Source organism: Mugil cephalus, chromosome 13, assembly GCF_022458985.1.
Source record: "Mugil cephalus isolate CIBA_MC_2020 chromosome 13, CIBA_Mcephalus_1.1, whole genome shotgun sequence".
Lineage (NCBI taxonomy): Eukaryota > Metazoa > Chordata > Actinopteri > Mugiliformes > Mugilidae > Mugil > Mugil cephalus.
Genome location: NC_061782.1, coordinates 6,221,522 through 6,236,176, shown reverse-complemented (window position 1 = coordinate 6,236,176; position 14,655 = coordinate 6,221,522). Strand labels below are relative to the sequence as shown.

The 14,655-nt window shown below is 44.0% G+C and overlaps 2 protein-coding genes across 3 annotated transcripts; one reads left to right on the top strand and one right to left on the bottom strand.

Annotated features, from left to right (window-relative positions):
- Positions 1 to 567: 567 nt before the first annotated feature.
- Positions 568 to 4,860, bottom strand: ccnj (cyclin J). Its single transcript, XM_047603454.1, has 6 exons — positions 4,715 to 4,860; positions 4,375 to 4,466; positions 3,625 to 3,835; positions 3,237 to 3,536; positions 1,861 to 2,020; positions 568 to 1,559 (listed from the first exon to the last, which is right to left on the bottom strand). Exons 2-6 carry the CDS (start codon positions 4,441 to 4,443, stop codon positions 1,199 to 1,201), a joined length of 1,101 nt encoding a protein of 366 aa, XP_047459410.1. The 5' UTR covers positions 4,444 to 4,466; positions 4,715 to 4,860; the 3' UTR covers positions 568 to 1,198.
- A 4,025-nt stretch (positions 4,861 to 8,885) lies between these two features.
- LOC125018871 (zinc finger protein 518A) lies at positions 8,886 to 14,622 on the top strand. 2 transcript variants are annotated; one of them, XM_047603273.1, is made up of 5 exons: positions 8,886 to 9,103; positions 9,233 to 9,347; positions 9,908 to 9,932; positions 10,256 to 12,480; positions 12,618 to 14,622. In XM_047603273.1, exons 4-5 carry the CDS (start codon positions 10,257 to 10,259, stop codon positions 13,280 to 13,282), a joined length of 2,889 nt encoding a protein of 962 aa, XP_047459229.1. In that variant the 5' UTR covers positions 8,886 to 9,103; positions 9,233 to 9,347; positions 9,908 to 9,932; position 10,256; the 3' UTR covers positions 13,283 to 14,622. The 2 variants fall into 2 exon arrangements, with proteins under 2 accessions (XP_047459229.1, XP_047459228.1); XM_047603272.1 differs by lacking the exon at positions 9,908 to 9,932.
- Positions 14,623 to 14,655: the final 33 nt, after the last annotated feature.

Below are 14,655 nucleotides of genomic sequence, written 5' to 3'. Positions count from 1 at the left end.
CACAGACATGTCTAGTTTTCAGTATTTTATTATCGAGAATCGTTTAAAACCCAAACCCATGAATGAGAAGGTGTCCAGATTATTGACCTGTACTCCAGAGTGGTTGGTTATGGACTGCATGTTAGAGCGCTGCTGTGAATAACTCACACCTCTCAAATGGCTCCTGGGTTTGTTGTTAGTGTAGTAGTTCATATGTACCAATGTATTGTTCTTAATAATTCATGACTAACTGTGTACATCCTGTCACTGAGTCTCCTCTGACTACACACACACACACACACACACACACAGACACACAGACACACAGACACACACACACACACACACACACACACACACACACACACACACACACACACACACACACACACACACACACACACACACACGTGACCTAACGTAAGTAAGTCTGGAGCAGTCTGCCAGTCGGCTGCAGCGGATGACTGAGACACCAAAATGTTGACGTTTGCTCTACCACAGAGCACCTGATTGACCGCTCAATGTCACAGTCACCGCTGTTGAATGAGCCATTATGCTGCATGGCAAACAAAGCCACTGCCATGGAAACACTGTTTAAAGGGTATTTTATTTAAAAGCGTCATTGCAGAACTGGACAGCACTGACTGAAATCAGAAGAGCATTGTGTATTCTTCCCCCTTTTTTTTTTTTTTTTTTTTTAACATTTCTTCAAACTCTTCGGAAGAAAAAAAGACACCTACAGAAATTTCCAACTCAACCATAAACCCACGTAAATCCTCATTTGTTACCGTCCGTTAACTCTGAGCATAGTAATGCTTACAGTGACCATAGGCACAAGGCATGTGTGTATTTAATACCTATGATATGCTTTGGCTTAAATAAATACTTTCGTCTGTAGCTAAATTATACAGTAACACTAGCAGACGCAGGTGCATCTTCATCTGTACCTCTAATCAACTCTCTACAACATTCATACCTCATATCTCGGACAGAAAAAAAAAAAAAAAAACCCTCGCACAGGCTCTACACAGAAAATCACAGCAGGGTAGGCTATATTGCACACTGCGTACACCTTATGGTTCAAAGTGCTGCACCAGTCTCGTCAAGTCTTTTCAAATTAAAAACAGTTTTTCCTTCAGTGAATTCTGTTCGGTTTCGAGAGAAACGGATCGCCGCATCTCATCTCTTCCTCCACAAAAAACAAAAAAAAAAATCTCCATCATCTTTCAAAGCACGGGGCAGCGCAGGGGTAATGCATGCTGACTTGGTAGGCCCTGTTCGGAATGCTGGACTTTGGATCCAGTGAGGCGGTGATGGCTTGGGTGTTGCCGTGCAGGGGGCCGTTGGGCCCCTGCAGGCCGCCGGTGGAGTGGCTGAGGTAGGAGGCAGGCCTGTGGTTGGGGGCCAGGCCCGGCTGCGGAGCCTGCTGGGGATACTGCAAGCCGGGTCGGTGCAGGTACTGCGCCACAGTGGCTGTCTGGCCTGAACTGTGGTACACTGTCTGACTCTGCTGCTGCTGCTGCTGTCCGGGCTGCTGGCACTTTTGCTTGTTGGCCTCTTTGACATCACTGTCATGTGCACTAGGGGGAAAAGGGGACAAAGAGTTGCACTGTTGATTAGTGAAAAGAGTCCGTGCCGCAAGATGAGCCCCAGTGTGTTTCTGTTGTTACACGTGCTGTGTGAAATGTATAGGCTTGTACTGTGCCGGAGACCCCATTGTCCTCGGGTGACGTGTGCCACCGGGAGCTGTCAGTATCTGTCTGCATCAGTCACCAAAATCAAATCCCGCACTTAACCGCCCCCCCCCGTGATCAGCTTCTATTACCCGTCATGAGCGCGCACGCGGGCGGGCGTCGCGGGAGCGGACGGCCAGATACGTACATGAGAAGTTTCTCCGCGCACGAGACCAGGTTCTCCCACGTGTAGCCCGCGAGGCGCTGCAGTCGGGGTGGCCACGTAGGGGACAGGTGGAGGATGAGGCGCGAGGCGGCCACGCAGGCGGCGGCCACAAGTGAAGGGGCAAAACACAAAAACACATGATCTGAGGGGGAAAAAGAGGAAGCAGCGGTCTCAGCAGTTAAAATTATTATTTTGCTGGGGTTAGAGAACACATGCATTGTGCAGTAACACTACAAAAAGAGCTAAAAATCAAGACGAGCTTCAGTAAATGAACCCCGGCTGCGTCGCTGCTGCACCGGGGTTATTGCACTGCTGCACAGGCTGCAGGATCTTTACTCAGCTTTGGTAATCAGGCGACTGTTGGAGAGGTGGTTGCCCATATTTCCTGTCTGCTATGGAAAGACAGTTCAAGGGAGAGCTAAATAAGAAAAAACAGAGATATGATCTAGAAAAGTTAGCTGGTGAGACTGTGAACACTGGCAGCTAATTAATTTTTTTTTTTAAATACCGTTTCTTACTCTGTTAAATAAAGCTCAAACCAGTTGTCCCTGGAATGTTGTGCTAGAGCTGGCTAGCCTAGCGAAGTGGCATGGAATTCATGTAATTTAAAAAGGCTAAGAGTGTTCAAGTCAATGTTAATTTATTATTTTATTACAATATAAACACAAGAACTGAGTTACCTTTTATTGTCTTGACATAATGAAGTGAATAATTAAAGTAATATCTAGCTAAGCTAGCTTAAAAGAACACATTTCACTGACGGATGCAGCATTTCTTTGTCATTCAAAGGGAGCGTGTGAATCTTTTGCATCATGTAGATGCACAAACTTGAAAAGACTTAGCGTAGTTCTTTTGTCGTGACGTTCGTCTGCCAGTCTTTCATTTCACTGCAGTATGAAAGGAGACACTGAGGTGAACCATTTGTACACCTCAACAAATCTGTGTCGTTTTGAACTTCTTTCACTTTTGATTTTATCTGTGTGGCACTGAACCTCTCTCAGGGTTTCCAAGTCATCAGATCATATTAGGTGCCTTCTGGACATCAGGAACTTATCCACAGTTTGTGCAAATGTTGGAAAAAGAAACACATGCTTGTGCATCTGCTGGATTGCACCTCTTTAAAAAAAAAAGTGTCATTTAGTGTCATTTGTAGCTCCTAATTGAGGGTCGGTACATTCCAAGCAAATAATGCAAATAGTGCAATGGTTGGTCCAGGCTTAAATGAAATGGCAACATTTAACAGTAAAGTTCAGGAAGTTCAACAGATGCTGCTATACCAACCACTTCACCGTCCATATTGGTGCATATATTTGCACAGAAAATGGGTAGTTATGGGTGAACAGTGTAAAACAAAGTACCTTGTAGAGAAACCTCCAGGAAATAATCAGCATACTTGGCCATGTATAGTTTAGTCTTCTCCAGGCACGTCACAGGCCAGCCATCGTGCAGATCTCCCTCATGGACGGCAACGGACAGGTAGTATTCTATGAAGTGAGCGGCTGTGGGGAGGTAAAGGTTCCACTGGAACGTTTCCAACAGGAGGAGCTCCATGTGCAGCAGACCCTGCTTGGTCAGGACCAGGTTCATGGAGCTCATGCAGCCCAGGCTGTTCAGGGTTTCCAGCTTTGGCACGCGGTCTTCCCTCTCCTCAAATTTACCTATCGAGACGAACAGTTGGAATAAGCCACATGTGGCTTGTAAGATGCTGGAGAAGCTAAAATAAAAAAATTAAAAAAACACACTTACTGGCCAACAGGAGACACGAGAGCGAGACCATATGAAGCTGCTGCACCGTGACGTCATAGCGGTCCATGAAGAGGTCCAGCAGGTAGACGGCCAGGTGTCTGGCTGCAGGGCACAGCCTGAAGCGGTTGCTGACGATGGCTATGAGGTCTGCAAAGTATCTTCTCAAGTTGAGCTGAGGGGACTGGCCTTTGTAGGAAGGCAACTTGAGCTCCTGTCACAGGCAACATACATATTAATATTAATCATGCATTATTATACAAAATTATATCCAAACGAATGCACAATTCCTCCTTCATTCTGTTTCTACGTTACATAGTTTATCTTATTTTGTCACATATTCTTATTGCCATTTATTCCACTCTTGCTTCTGTCTGATCCACGCACAAATAACTTCATCACTGCTAGAAAGAACCAAGTGTAATTGTGAATGAAAGCTGAAACACAAAACTTTTTCATTTTTTCACTCATCCAAGGCCCCATCTTAAAATGTGCTTGAAGTTGGAATTCAGAAACGTTTTTAAGTGGGACGTGGAAAATCATTCTCTCTCATTACATATTGTGTGGGGGAGAGAAATAATTAAAATAGGATACAATGCGCGTGCAAACCAAAAGCTGCGTATCCAATATCGAAAAAATGATTTAATCGCCAGATGTCATGGATAAAAATGAAGCATGCCACTTAAAGGTAACATTTCTCACGATCCATTTCAGCACCCACGCACACTTCATCAGTGACTGTGCCCCACTCACTTTGTATCGCAGAGCCTGGTATATATCTGCAGCAAGTTGTCCTTTCCACCATTGGTCCTCTAGCTCCATTTAACACAGTGCTCTGGAAACCTCTGAAAGGCAGTACACAGTGGGGGGGGGAGGCAATTAATCGACTAACTAACGCTTGGGAGCTGAAGATGCTCTGCACATGGAAAAAGAAAAGTGACACTTCCAGCTTCGCAACCCCACAGACACAGACAACTGTTGGGTAGCATGAGAGGACACCGTCACCACGTCATTTCTCCCAGTTTGTTTAATTTCTACACTGAAAACTGAGGAACGAAAGCCGCTTGTGACGGTTCGGAAAGTGGGGACTCACCCAAAGAACACATGTAGTGAATATTACGGGCAGCTCCACTGAAGTAAACTTCAATTCAAACGAGCCGAACGCGCTCAGCTCGCGCTCATTGTTGTAGTTGTTGAGCGACGCTCAGCTGCACGAGTTCAGCAAACGCTACTGGTGCGTTCAGTGTTGCCCGAAACCTCGGCTTCTCGACTCGACTCTTATGCGCAGTGAGCTGAGATTAAGTCGAAGAGCGACATTTAGCTGACTGAAAAAAAGGTGAATAAATATATTCATAAATTATTATTCTTATTGATATTTAGGCCTATTTGCCTTGTCTCATCTATATTTTAATGCCCTCAAAGCCTGTAGCCAACTTGAAAACATCTTTATAAAAAATAAAAATGTACACATTGACTATGATATTTTTGCCCCAAAACATTGTTGTTTGTGCAGGAAAAAAAAATGGACATTTGAATTTCTATAGGGTCTTCTAGAGATAAGTGAGTGAAGAAGTTTTACACCTGAAAGCATCACTCCAATCTCCGGATTGGCAGAGCACAGGACGCAGCCAATTACAGATCAGTAAAATAATAGTCCAACATCCAATCAGCTCACAGCCTGGATCGGCTCCTTTCCTAATATGGCCAATAGCTAGTAAATGGGATTCCATTATGGAAACTTCTTTGTGTCTGTTATTCTGTTTAGGAGGTGAATTGCTTCAGTTCACTGGTGACCTTTGATGTACTTTGTGTATTTTGAAGCTTCTGATGGAAGATTGTATGTTTTTTCAGCCAGAAATTAATAAATCTCATCTAGGTATATAAATAGACCAACATTTTGATAGATAGACGGCTGATCAATACATTAATCAATGTAAAACTGCTTATTGTACAGTAAAATTGTACTTAATTTGACCTCAAGGAACACGCTGACCGATCACAGGCACAAGCCAGGCTGCACAGAAAAAGAAAAAGTTAACTGATATTCATGTTTCTTTTGAAAAGAGCAAAGAAAATATTCTGAATGAGCATAAGCATGCCCATGTGTCTGGAACACATTTACTGAACTCAGTGTCTGACTCACTTTGACTCATTTCCTTCCTCTACTCTGAGGTCAGCCTGACCCTCCTACTAGATGAATTATATGAAAGAATGCTTGTGTTAAAATATTATTTGAAGCTTTGCCTTCCATGCTGACAAAAATTATTTCACAGTAGTGGGATGAAGCAACACCAGTGATGCATTGGTGCCATTCTACCATATAAAACAGTGTGAAAGATTAGCAGAAAAATACATGTGGGTGTTACTGAGAAAAACTGATTGTACTACACAGTATGCACCTTTAAAAATGTATATAAAGCATCATGAGCTACAGAGGAGTGCATTAAACCAACAGGATAAAATGTGGTTTATCAAATGAGACAATGCAGATAGTGCCTTATCTTGTCCTTATCTTGCAACACTGAGAGTTTAGCTGTTGGAAACAACAAATAACTTAGACTTCAGCGGATTTTAATTATCCACAAGGGAAATTGCCTGGTCACAGTAGCTCAGTTGCACATAAGAAACACTCTTGAGAACCATGAGTAAAATGAAAAAATGTGGGGGAAAAATAATATGGTAAATAAAGTAAAATAAAAGTGAAAAAAAGAGCAAATTAAAATTAAAAAAAAAATGCAAATGAACAAATGCCTGAATGCCAAATGTCCTCTGTAGGGGTCTGGGGTCTATCCCAGCTGTCACTGAGAGAGAGCCGGGGGAACACCCTGGACAGGTGTCTTTGGATGGTGGGTGGAGAGATCCCATGCGGACACAGGGAGAACATGCAGATGGGGGCTTGAGTCGGCCGGTGGATTCGAACGCAGAACCTTCTTGCTGTGAGGCATCAGTGCACCACACCACTGTGCAGCCCCTATTATATTATAAAAAAAAAAAAAGGTTCAAAATGTGCTTTAACATTAAAAACATGGAGTTATCTGTTACAGAAAGGTGAGTCGTTGTACAGCTGGATTGAGAACGGTATGAACGACGTCCTGCAGCGCTCCACTGTCCCACTATAGTCCAGCGAAGTGGGTGTGACAGATTGTCCATGATGGAGCGCAGTTTGTCCAGTGTCCTCCTGTCCCTCGCTGACCTCTCTGCTGATCACGTGTCCAGCCTTTCAGATCAATTTGTCAATCCGACTTATGTCCCTTTTGCTGGTACTACTCTCCCAACAAACCACTGCAAAATGCATGGCGCTCGCAACAACAGACTGGTAGAAAGTCTCCAGCAACTTGCTGCACACATTCACCATGTGAAATCAGGAATTAAAGTCTATTCAGGCCCGTCTTGTACACAGCATCCCTGTTGTCCCACCAGTCCAGTCTGTTGTTCACATGGACACATGGGCAGGCACTTACCGGTTATTAAGTGAGTAAGTAATATTATTCATTCATTCATTTACTTTAACCGCCTGTCCTCTGGAGTGTGGTGGGGGGCTGGTGCCTATCCCAGCTGTCACTGGGTGAGGGGCAGGGTGCGCCCTGGACAGGTCGCCAGCCTATCTTAGTAACATTATTTATTTTTTACTTATGCAGTCTGGAGCCTCGTGTAAAACCAATATACAGTAAATCTTACTTGCTAAAGGGCCACCGTAGCGATTTCATGCTGTGTTCAGATAATGAAAGGAGCCATCCAGAGAGTGGCAGCATGCAGGGGGTGATCCTTAAGAGGATTGGTAATGCTATCTGCTCTGTGGTAGCTGCCCTCGAGGTGGTGGGTAGTTTCGAACCTAATCGACTGGAACCGTCTCCCAGAGGAAACAAATGGTGTCCTGGGTGGAGGGAGCTGCTGGCCATCCTTTTCAGTGCTTCTCGTCCACACGGTGTCATGCAGTTCCTGCAGCTGGAGGGCAGCTGACTGCCACCGACATGCTCAGTAGTGTGACCGCACCACCGCCAACTCTTTCTCAAGACACATGGATAGAAATACCACAGTAGAGGGTGTATGCAATCGTTTAGTTATTAATCTAACATTTGATTTTGAGTAGATGGAAGGTGCACCGTAGGGGTGGTTGTGGAAAACTGTCGGTGCCCTAAAGGGCCTTCATAGGTTTTCAGGGGGGTTATGGCTGCAAAATGCCAAATGGTAGCCTTCTGTAGGCCCCCTTTCCTGTCTTTCTTTTTTTTTTTTCACAGGACCCCAAACAGTTTAGTTTGATGTCCTAGTGATTCACCTCTGTCTACCACTTATCTGATTACTTCTGAAATATTCTGTTCACTGAGGGTGTTGAACTTAAATATACAGAATGACTCACCTGGTTTATTTGAACCACTGATTTTTTTTTCTCTGTCACACATCAGCTCATCTTTACTATGTCTTTTTGTTGTTTTCTTAGCAGCACAAAGGTCGTGTTGCCGACAACGTCAACAGAATTACTCATACAGGCATGGGGAACATGTATAGTCATGTCTGACACACTGCAGGGCTCAATTAAAGCCAAAATGCCAAATGCTATCACACCATGTTCTATTTATGTCACTGAATAAAAGAAATAGCATGCTTATTTTTAACCACATGAAGGTATATATTTACATGCTGTTTTCCTAACAGGGTAGCTGGAGTGAATTTGTTTGTAGCCTATCATCAAAATGTAACAAAGTGTGACACATTTGTTGCTGAAACACTGTGTGTTAGATGGTGGACACACCCAAAGGACATGCAGCTTCTCTTTCCACATGAAAATAAATAAACAAAATAAAAAAGTGCCCCATGGCTTCACATCTTCAGGGTTTTGCAAGATAACTGATTGTGCTTTCTGCAGAATAACAGGAGTTTAAGCAAGTGAGCATGAAACGAAAAATTAAATAATCAGTTATATATATTACTATTTTCAGTTGCCCTTTAAGATTCTTAAGTTTTGCATTTAATCAAATTCTAATTGAACAAATTGTAACACAAAGGCACATGTATATATATATATATTTTTTTTTATCAAAAAGAATGAAAAAAACTATGTTAATTGCATGTAATTCCTTGCAAATGTTACACAATTTTAGTACACAAACATACGGTGGTATTTGTCTGCATTAATCACTATTACGAGTCATTCATTGTTAAGCAACATCTCCAGACCAGAGTCCATGTTATTTCTGTGTGTTTTAACAGCTACTCATCACAGCCCCCAATATCTAGGACACGTACGGGGCAGAGGGGGCGACAAACTGCTTGCACGGCAGCCCTTATTTGCGTGCAATCATTTTTCTGTTACTGTTACAGCTGACAATGGCATTCATGAATATTTGAGTTGCATCTGTAAACCGCCCTGGACCCCTCAGCAAAACTGACGGATGTAAATTAGTTAGCTGCCACCAGGCAATCATCATGTCAGTGCAGACAAACTTAAATGTGGGAAACAGCTTTAATTATGTGTGGCTATGAGGTAATTTGATAATACGGTCGCTTTTCCCCCAATTTATCCACATAGCCGCTACTTGAAGGCACCGGGAGAGGTTTTTTATTTTTGTTGTGTTTTTTGACATGAAACATCGTTGTGTCTGTGTGTATGTAGTAGGCCTGGGACATGACGGAGGCTAAAGGCTAAAGGAGCTCAGAGGCTGTAATCCCCGGATGAAACCATCATGGCGGCCACTCGCTGAGCTGTCAAGCTCTCCACAAAAGAAAAGGTAAAAACCGAGACACCTACACAATCTTCTCCAGCTTGTATTATTTATTTAAAGCAGCTTTCTGTCTTTCTGCAGCGGTAACTCGATGCAAGGGTTTTCTTTGAGAAAAAACAACAGCCGGGTGCGGTTTAACTTTGTTGTCCGCCCCCCACCTCCCCTCCTCGCTTTGTATGCCTCAAGTTATTTCGTCTTTGTAAGCTCTGGTGCGTCACGTTAATTCAAATCACTAAAACGCTACCTCGGTTTTCACAGTTAGCTCGGCTGCTAAACAATAAGCGGCGTTTGCAAGCGAAACCAAAGAACCTGTAATGCTTATTCGCTCATTTAGTTTCATCGTAACTTCACTACCATGGTTGCAGAAGCGAGTCCTATCACTTTGTTGTCAAGTCGAATTGCACAATGGCCGAACGATGCAACACATTAATCTGCAACCAAAGAAAAAAAGTGTTAGCTCAGTCTGTGCCAATTTTGGTCCGTTAGTTGTGTTTTTCGGTGGAAGTTTTTTTATTTTCGCACCGCCCACCATAGAGTTTATGTTTGTTGTTTTTTTTTTTACGCAGGGTGGGAAGTTAACAAATGGTGCAGGTAAGTGTTGGTCTCTGCATAAATGGTCATTGTTTTCTGCCTGCTCGGAGTTTTTAAGGATTCAGATTCATGCAGTGGCATTTTGAACCAAGGCCAGCAACAGGTGAACTCGGAGAAATGCAGAGCAGGACAGTGCATGCAGCTTCTTTTTATGGGCATACTGTAAAGTTATAAAACGTAATATTTGCTGTTCAATTCATGCTTATCTCATATTTAATTTTTGGAAGACACACTCTAGACTTGTTGCATTAACCTTCATGCATTTCTTTTTTTTTTTTTTTTGTTCCTGCACTTGTCCCCCCCACCCCTCACACAAAAAAAAGCATGGATTCGGTGGATATTTGCGCAGCCAGCTCCGCGAGAGATAATAAACGGCGTGTCAACAAGAAGAATAGAGATTGGCACAAACGGCTCCACCTCAGGAAGACCGCCGTTCGGCCCCCAGCTATGCAAAGCGAAGATAAGCACGGACCAAAGAAGATAGTCGGGGAGTGGGAGCGTAGCACAGCGTGGCCTTCATCAAAGAAGAAGCCCCCCCGGAGGGGACAACAAAGTCAAGGCAGGACAAATGACGGCGAAAATACACTCAGGTTCACGTGCTCTCAATGCAAGGACGACTTGGAATATGTTCCCAAAGACTTAGAGAGACATTTCAAGGAGAAACACACGGGGATCCCGCCGGTGTTTTCCTGTCACCTGTGTACTTTTAGTACACCTGAGTTCTCCTACCTTCAGGTTCATCTAATAAGCCACAAGGACACTTTTTCTAGCTGCACCATTTGTAAGGACAACGTTCAACGTACATGGCCTGAATTCAGTGCGCACCTGACTATGTGTCACTGCCCAAACGGCAAATATTTTTGTGAAATGTGTCAGAAGTTCTCCACCAGTGACGTGAGAGCGTTTTTGGAGCACGTGTGTGTACATAACTCGGACCTGGAAGGAGCGGACGATGTCGATGTGTCGCTGCGCATAATGGACAAGAATCAGTTTGGACCCAAAACAGCGGCTCAAAGTTTACGTTGTCAACACTGTGGCTATGAAGCGTCTCATAAGTGGTTGATTACTAAGCACATAAAAGCTGTCCATGTTTGCCAGAATGGGAACCAGAGCCGGAGGAGGAAGAAGGTTCATTCCATAGCAATGAAACCAAATGACACAATCCCTAAAATGAAGCCCAGATTAACAAGGAGTGCAGTGAGGGAAATGTGCTGGCTGACAGAAGACTGCCTCTCTCTGCCAGGGAGGGAATTCCTAGATAAATACTGCCAACTGTCGGATCCACAAACAACACTAGAGGAGACTCAGCAGTTTTTGATGAAATCGGTCGCCGGGGAAACCGACGACCAGAAATGGACCAAGGCTCTAAAAACTGTTTTGTCGAATGTCCCTCAAGATATGAATCTTCACCCGAAGTCAGAAAATGGCATCATGTCGGACTCGTCGGATGTCACTTTCCTCACAGTGAAGAACAAGATAACTGTAGCTCAGAATGGCGCCACTTATGCGAAAAGGTTAAAAATGATGCCGCCGTCGGATAAGGAACCAGTTTCTCCTGAAAGTTCTCCTGCTGCTGATGCTCAGAGTCCGCTCGAGCAAAATGGATGTCAGTCCGATTTGATTGATCCGAGGCCTTGCCCACAGGGCGATGACAATCTACTTCGTGACGTCTCTCTGTCAGTCCAGAGCGAGTCGTCTGTGTGCACACAAATGCAAGAAAATCGAGAGAATCAGGAGTTAAAGACTGATCAGGACGTAGAGGAACATGGTAAAAAGCCGGAGGGGCCTGCTCATGCTGACAGGCTTCATGTGTGTGACGATGTGAAGTTGACAAATGAGGTTGAGGAGCTGATGTCTGTTCGTAAAGCCCCGCCAAAAAAAAGGAGACACAATCGACGACGGAAAAGAAAGAGCAAATTTAAAAGAGCGGATAAAACGTCACCGGGACTGGCCTTAAAGTTAGTGTTGAAGAAGAATCCCGTGAAGGTGAAACAGTGGGTGTCACAGAGCTCGTTGTCCCCTTCAGGTAGTTGTGCTACAGATTGCCATCATGGACTGCCAGACCCTCACACTGCAACGGAGGAGATGGGACAGATTCCCGAAATTGCACAGGCAGTACACCAGCAGAAATGTACTCGCGGTTCTAAACCCGATCCATCTGAAGCCATAAGTTTAAAACCAGCCGACGAACTCGCTCCGAGTTGCGGCGCAACGCTAACGGGATCTAAAAATCAGACGGGAAACGCGCCCGCCGTGCACGAGAGCCTGCCGTCGGCTCGTCAAGAAATGCACGATGACGCAGAGAAGTCACTGCACTACTTGGGAACTGAAGTTGACAGGAGCAGATCAGCCGATCGGACGAGCCAGGGAAGTCTGAAGGCTGCATCAGTGACTGAGATGTGCCCAGAGAACAAAGAGCTTCAGACTTCACACAGTGGCACCGGCTGCCATGCGAGTTCAGCGGTTGATGGAGTGACTCCTTGCAGCAGCAGCGGCGGCGGCGGCAGCAACTCATCCCCTGCCTCCCACCCTGTTATTACGTCGCAGGGTAAGACGGCAAATTATAGTCTCTACAGTGGCAAAATGGTTAAAGATTTAGACTTGACGCACATTTGAAGTTTTGAGTTTGCTTCCAAGAGCAAAGCAGGTTGAAGTATTGAGTGTTTGTCCCTCTTTATCTTACAGGTAAGATAAGCGTGGAAGATTCCAGCTTTTCTCTTCCCGCAGAGCAGAGCACTGGAGGGATGAGAGACAGGGGAGAGCCCTCAGATCTCCCAAGCAGCATCCATACTTCTGCTGATAAAGCCATCCAACAAGGGCCCTCACCAGCAGCCGGGCATCGGTGGTGGCCGATCCCAAAGAACCTGGAGAGGACCCTGAAGTTAGTAGCCATAAACCCCTATCAGCTGGTGAAGCGTCCAGTGGGAGACCAGCCCGTCGTGGTGCTAAATCATCCAGATGCAGACATCCCCGAGGTAACCAGGATCATGGAGATCGTCAACAGGAACAAAGGGGAGGTGAAGAAGGTCATGCTCTCGCGCAAGACTCTGGCCGCCCTCTCGGCTCTGAGCGGCGAAGTCCCCGAGGCGGACGACTCAACAGGTGCCCAGGCCGAACCTGCACGGCACGCCAAAAACTGCGTACAGGAGAGATTCACTTTGAAGCTGAAGCTCCGGAGGTTGAGTAGGAAAAAGTACGAAATAGTGGGCGCCGTCTCGCCCGGCAGGGATGCCCTGACGAAGTTTCGCTGCTGGTTTTGCGGCAGGGTCTTCACGAGGCAGGAAACGTGGATGGCCCATCGGCAGCGGCATCTGATGGAGTGGAATAAGCCAAACTGTGAAAACTCTTAAACGTCGCGCACACTGGATGATAAAAACAAAACTCAAAAAAAAAAAAAAGTAGTCTGGAAAACCTTTGCAATACAACAAAACAATAATGACAGTTTTTTTTTTTGTTTTTTTTATAAAGTCTTAATTGTGACTGGTTGATTTTGAGCAGAGTCGAGTTATTCTCATGCTTCCTGGAGTGTTGACTTTCTCAGGGTAATTTTAACATTTACCTATTGTTTCTCTCCCGGTCTGAGTAGCTCGATTTGAAAAACCTATTGGTAGACTAGTAATTATTTGGAAAGCCACGCGGATGTGGTGTTAGTTCTTTATGTCGTTTGTATTTTGTCAATGCAGTAGCTTTATTTAAGGTGATTTGAGTACACTGTCATATGGAATCTTTTATAGAACACTGTAATATGTATATTTGCCATACCATCTGTTTTATGGATCAGTTTATGTACGGGTAGGCTATGCAGTAAGGTAGCTGTCATATTTATGTTTTTGGAATGGGACACAGAGACCCTGCAAGTTACTCAGATATACCAAAACTGTATATATATATATATAAAAAAGACAATAAGCTGTTTTATTCTACATTTATTTATGACTTTTTAGGTTTAGCCTTTATATGCTTCCTTTTATCCTTTTTTTTTTTTTTTTTGGACCTTTTGGAGAATCAGTGTACATTTTTCTTGTATAAAATCCAAATTATGTTCAGATATAGTATTAACTGTAAGAGGTAGTATATTTTCATTCATTCAGTGGCTATCCCTGACGATGCATTTGATTTATTTTTAAAAAAAAAAGCAATCTTGTGTTTTGTGTCAGCGATAAAAAAAGAAAAAAAAAAATCATCTGAGATCCGGATTTTTAAACTTCAAGAGCCCTGCATGATTGGCTCACGTGTTGTTCTTCCTCTGTGGGTTTCCTCTCTCTTGACTTGAAATGATGATAATCTTATCTTTTTTTAATTGCACTATGGAAGGAAGATTTCTGTATCCCGTTACCTCACCTTATCAGGCCTAAGCCTATGACAATCTCAACCAGTGTCCTACTGTGGCTTAACATTTCCTTATGCAGCCACGGTCCCTCAACGTTCACAGAAAGGGAACTGTGGCTCAAGTGTGTGTGCGTGCGAATCATCCGATAGATGTCTAAATTGTGCACAAATCCCTGTTTTCCCTTTTTTTTTTGCAATTTAGATACAAAGATTTATAATTGTACATAGTCCCACTAGAGGTACTGTAAAATATTACCTGAGAACTCTCACCAAGTGCCTAGAAGTTATTGTTATGCAACAAAATGTGCATGAGTATGATAGCATTACTTGTTAAACGGAGAATAAATGAAAGAGCGTGTCAGTTGTTGGTGGCATTTTGTTGTGACTGAAGACA

Excerpts from the sequence above, each read along its gene's own strand:
- ccnj (XM_047603454.1), bottom strand. The coding sequence starts at position 4,443 with ATGGAGCTAGAGGACCAATGGTGGAAAGGACAACTTGCTGCAGATATA. Across the intron at positions 3,537-3,624 it reads CTCGTGTCTCCTGTTGGCCA|GTAAATTTGAGGAGAGGGAA; the intron begins GTAAGTGTGTTT and ends TCGTCTCGATAG. Across the intron at positions 2,021-3,236 it reads CCTGGAGGTTTCTCTACAAG|ATCATGTGTTTTTGTGTTTT; the intron begins GTACTTTGTTTT and ends TTTCCCCCTCAG.
- LOC125018871 (XM_047603272.1), top strand. The coding sequence starts at position 9,292 with ATGAAACCATCATGGCGGCCACTCGCTGAGCTGTCAAGCTCTCCACAA. Across the intron at positions 9,348-10,255 it reads AGCTCTCCACAAAAGAAAAG|CATGGATTCGGTGGATATTT; the intron begins GTAAAAACCGAG and ends CACAAAAAAAAG. Across the intron at positions 12,481-12,617 it reads CCCTGTTATTACGTCGCAGG|GTAAGATAAGCGTGGAAGAT; the intron begins GTAAGACGGCAA and ends TTTATCTTACAG.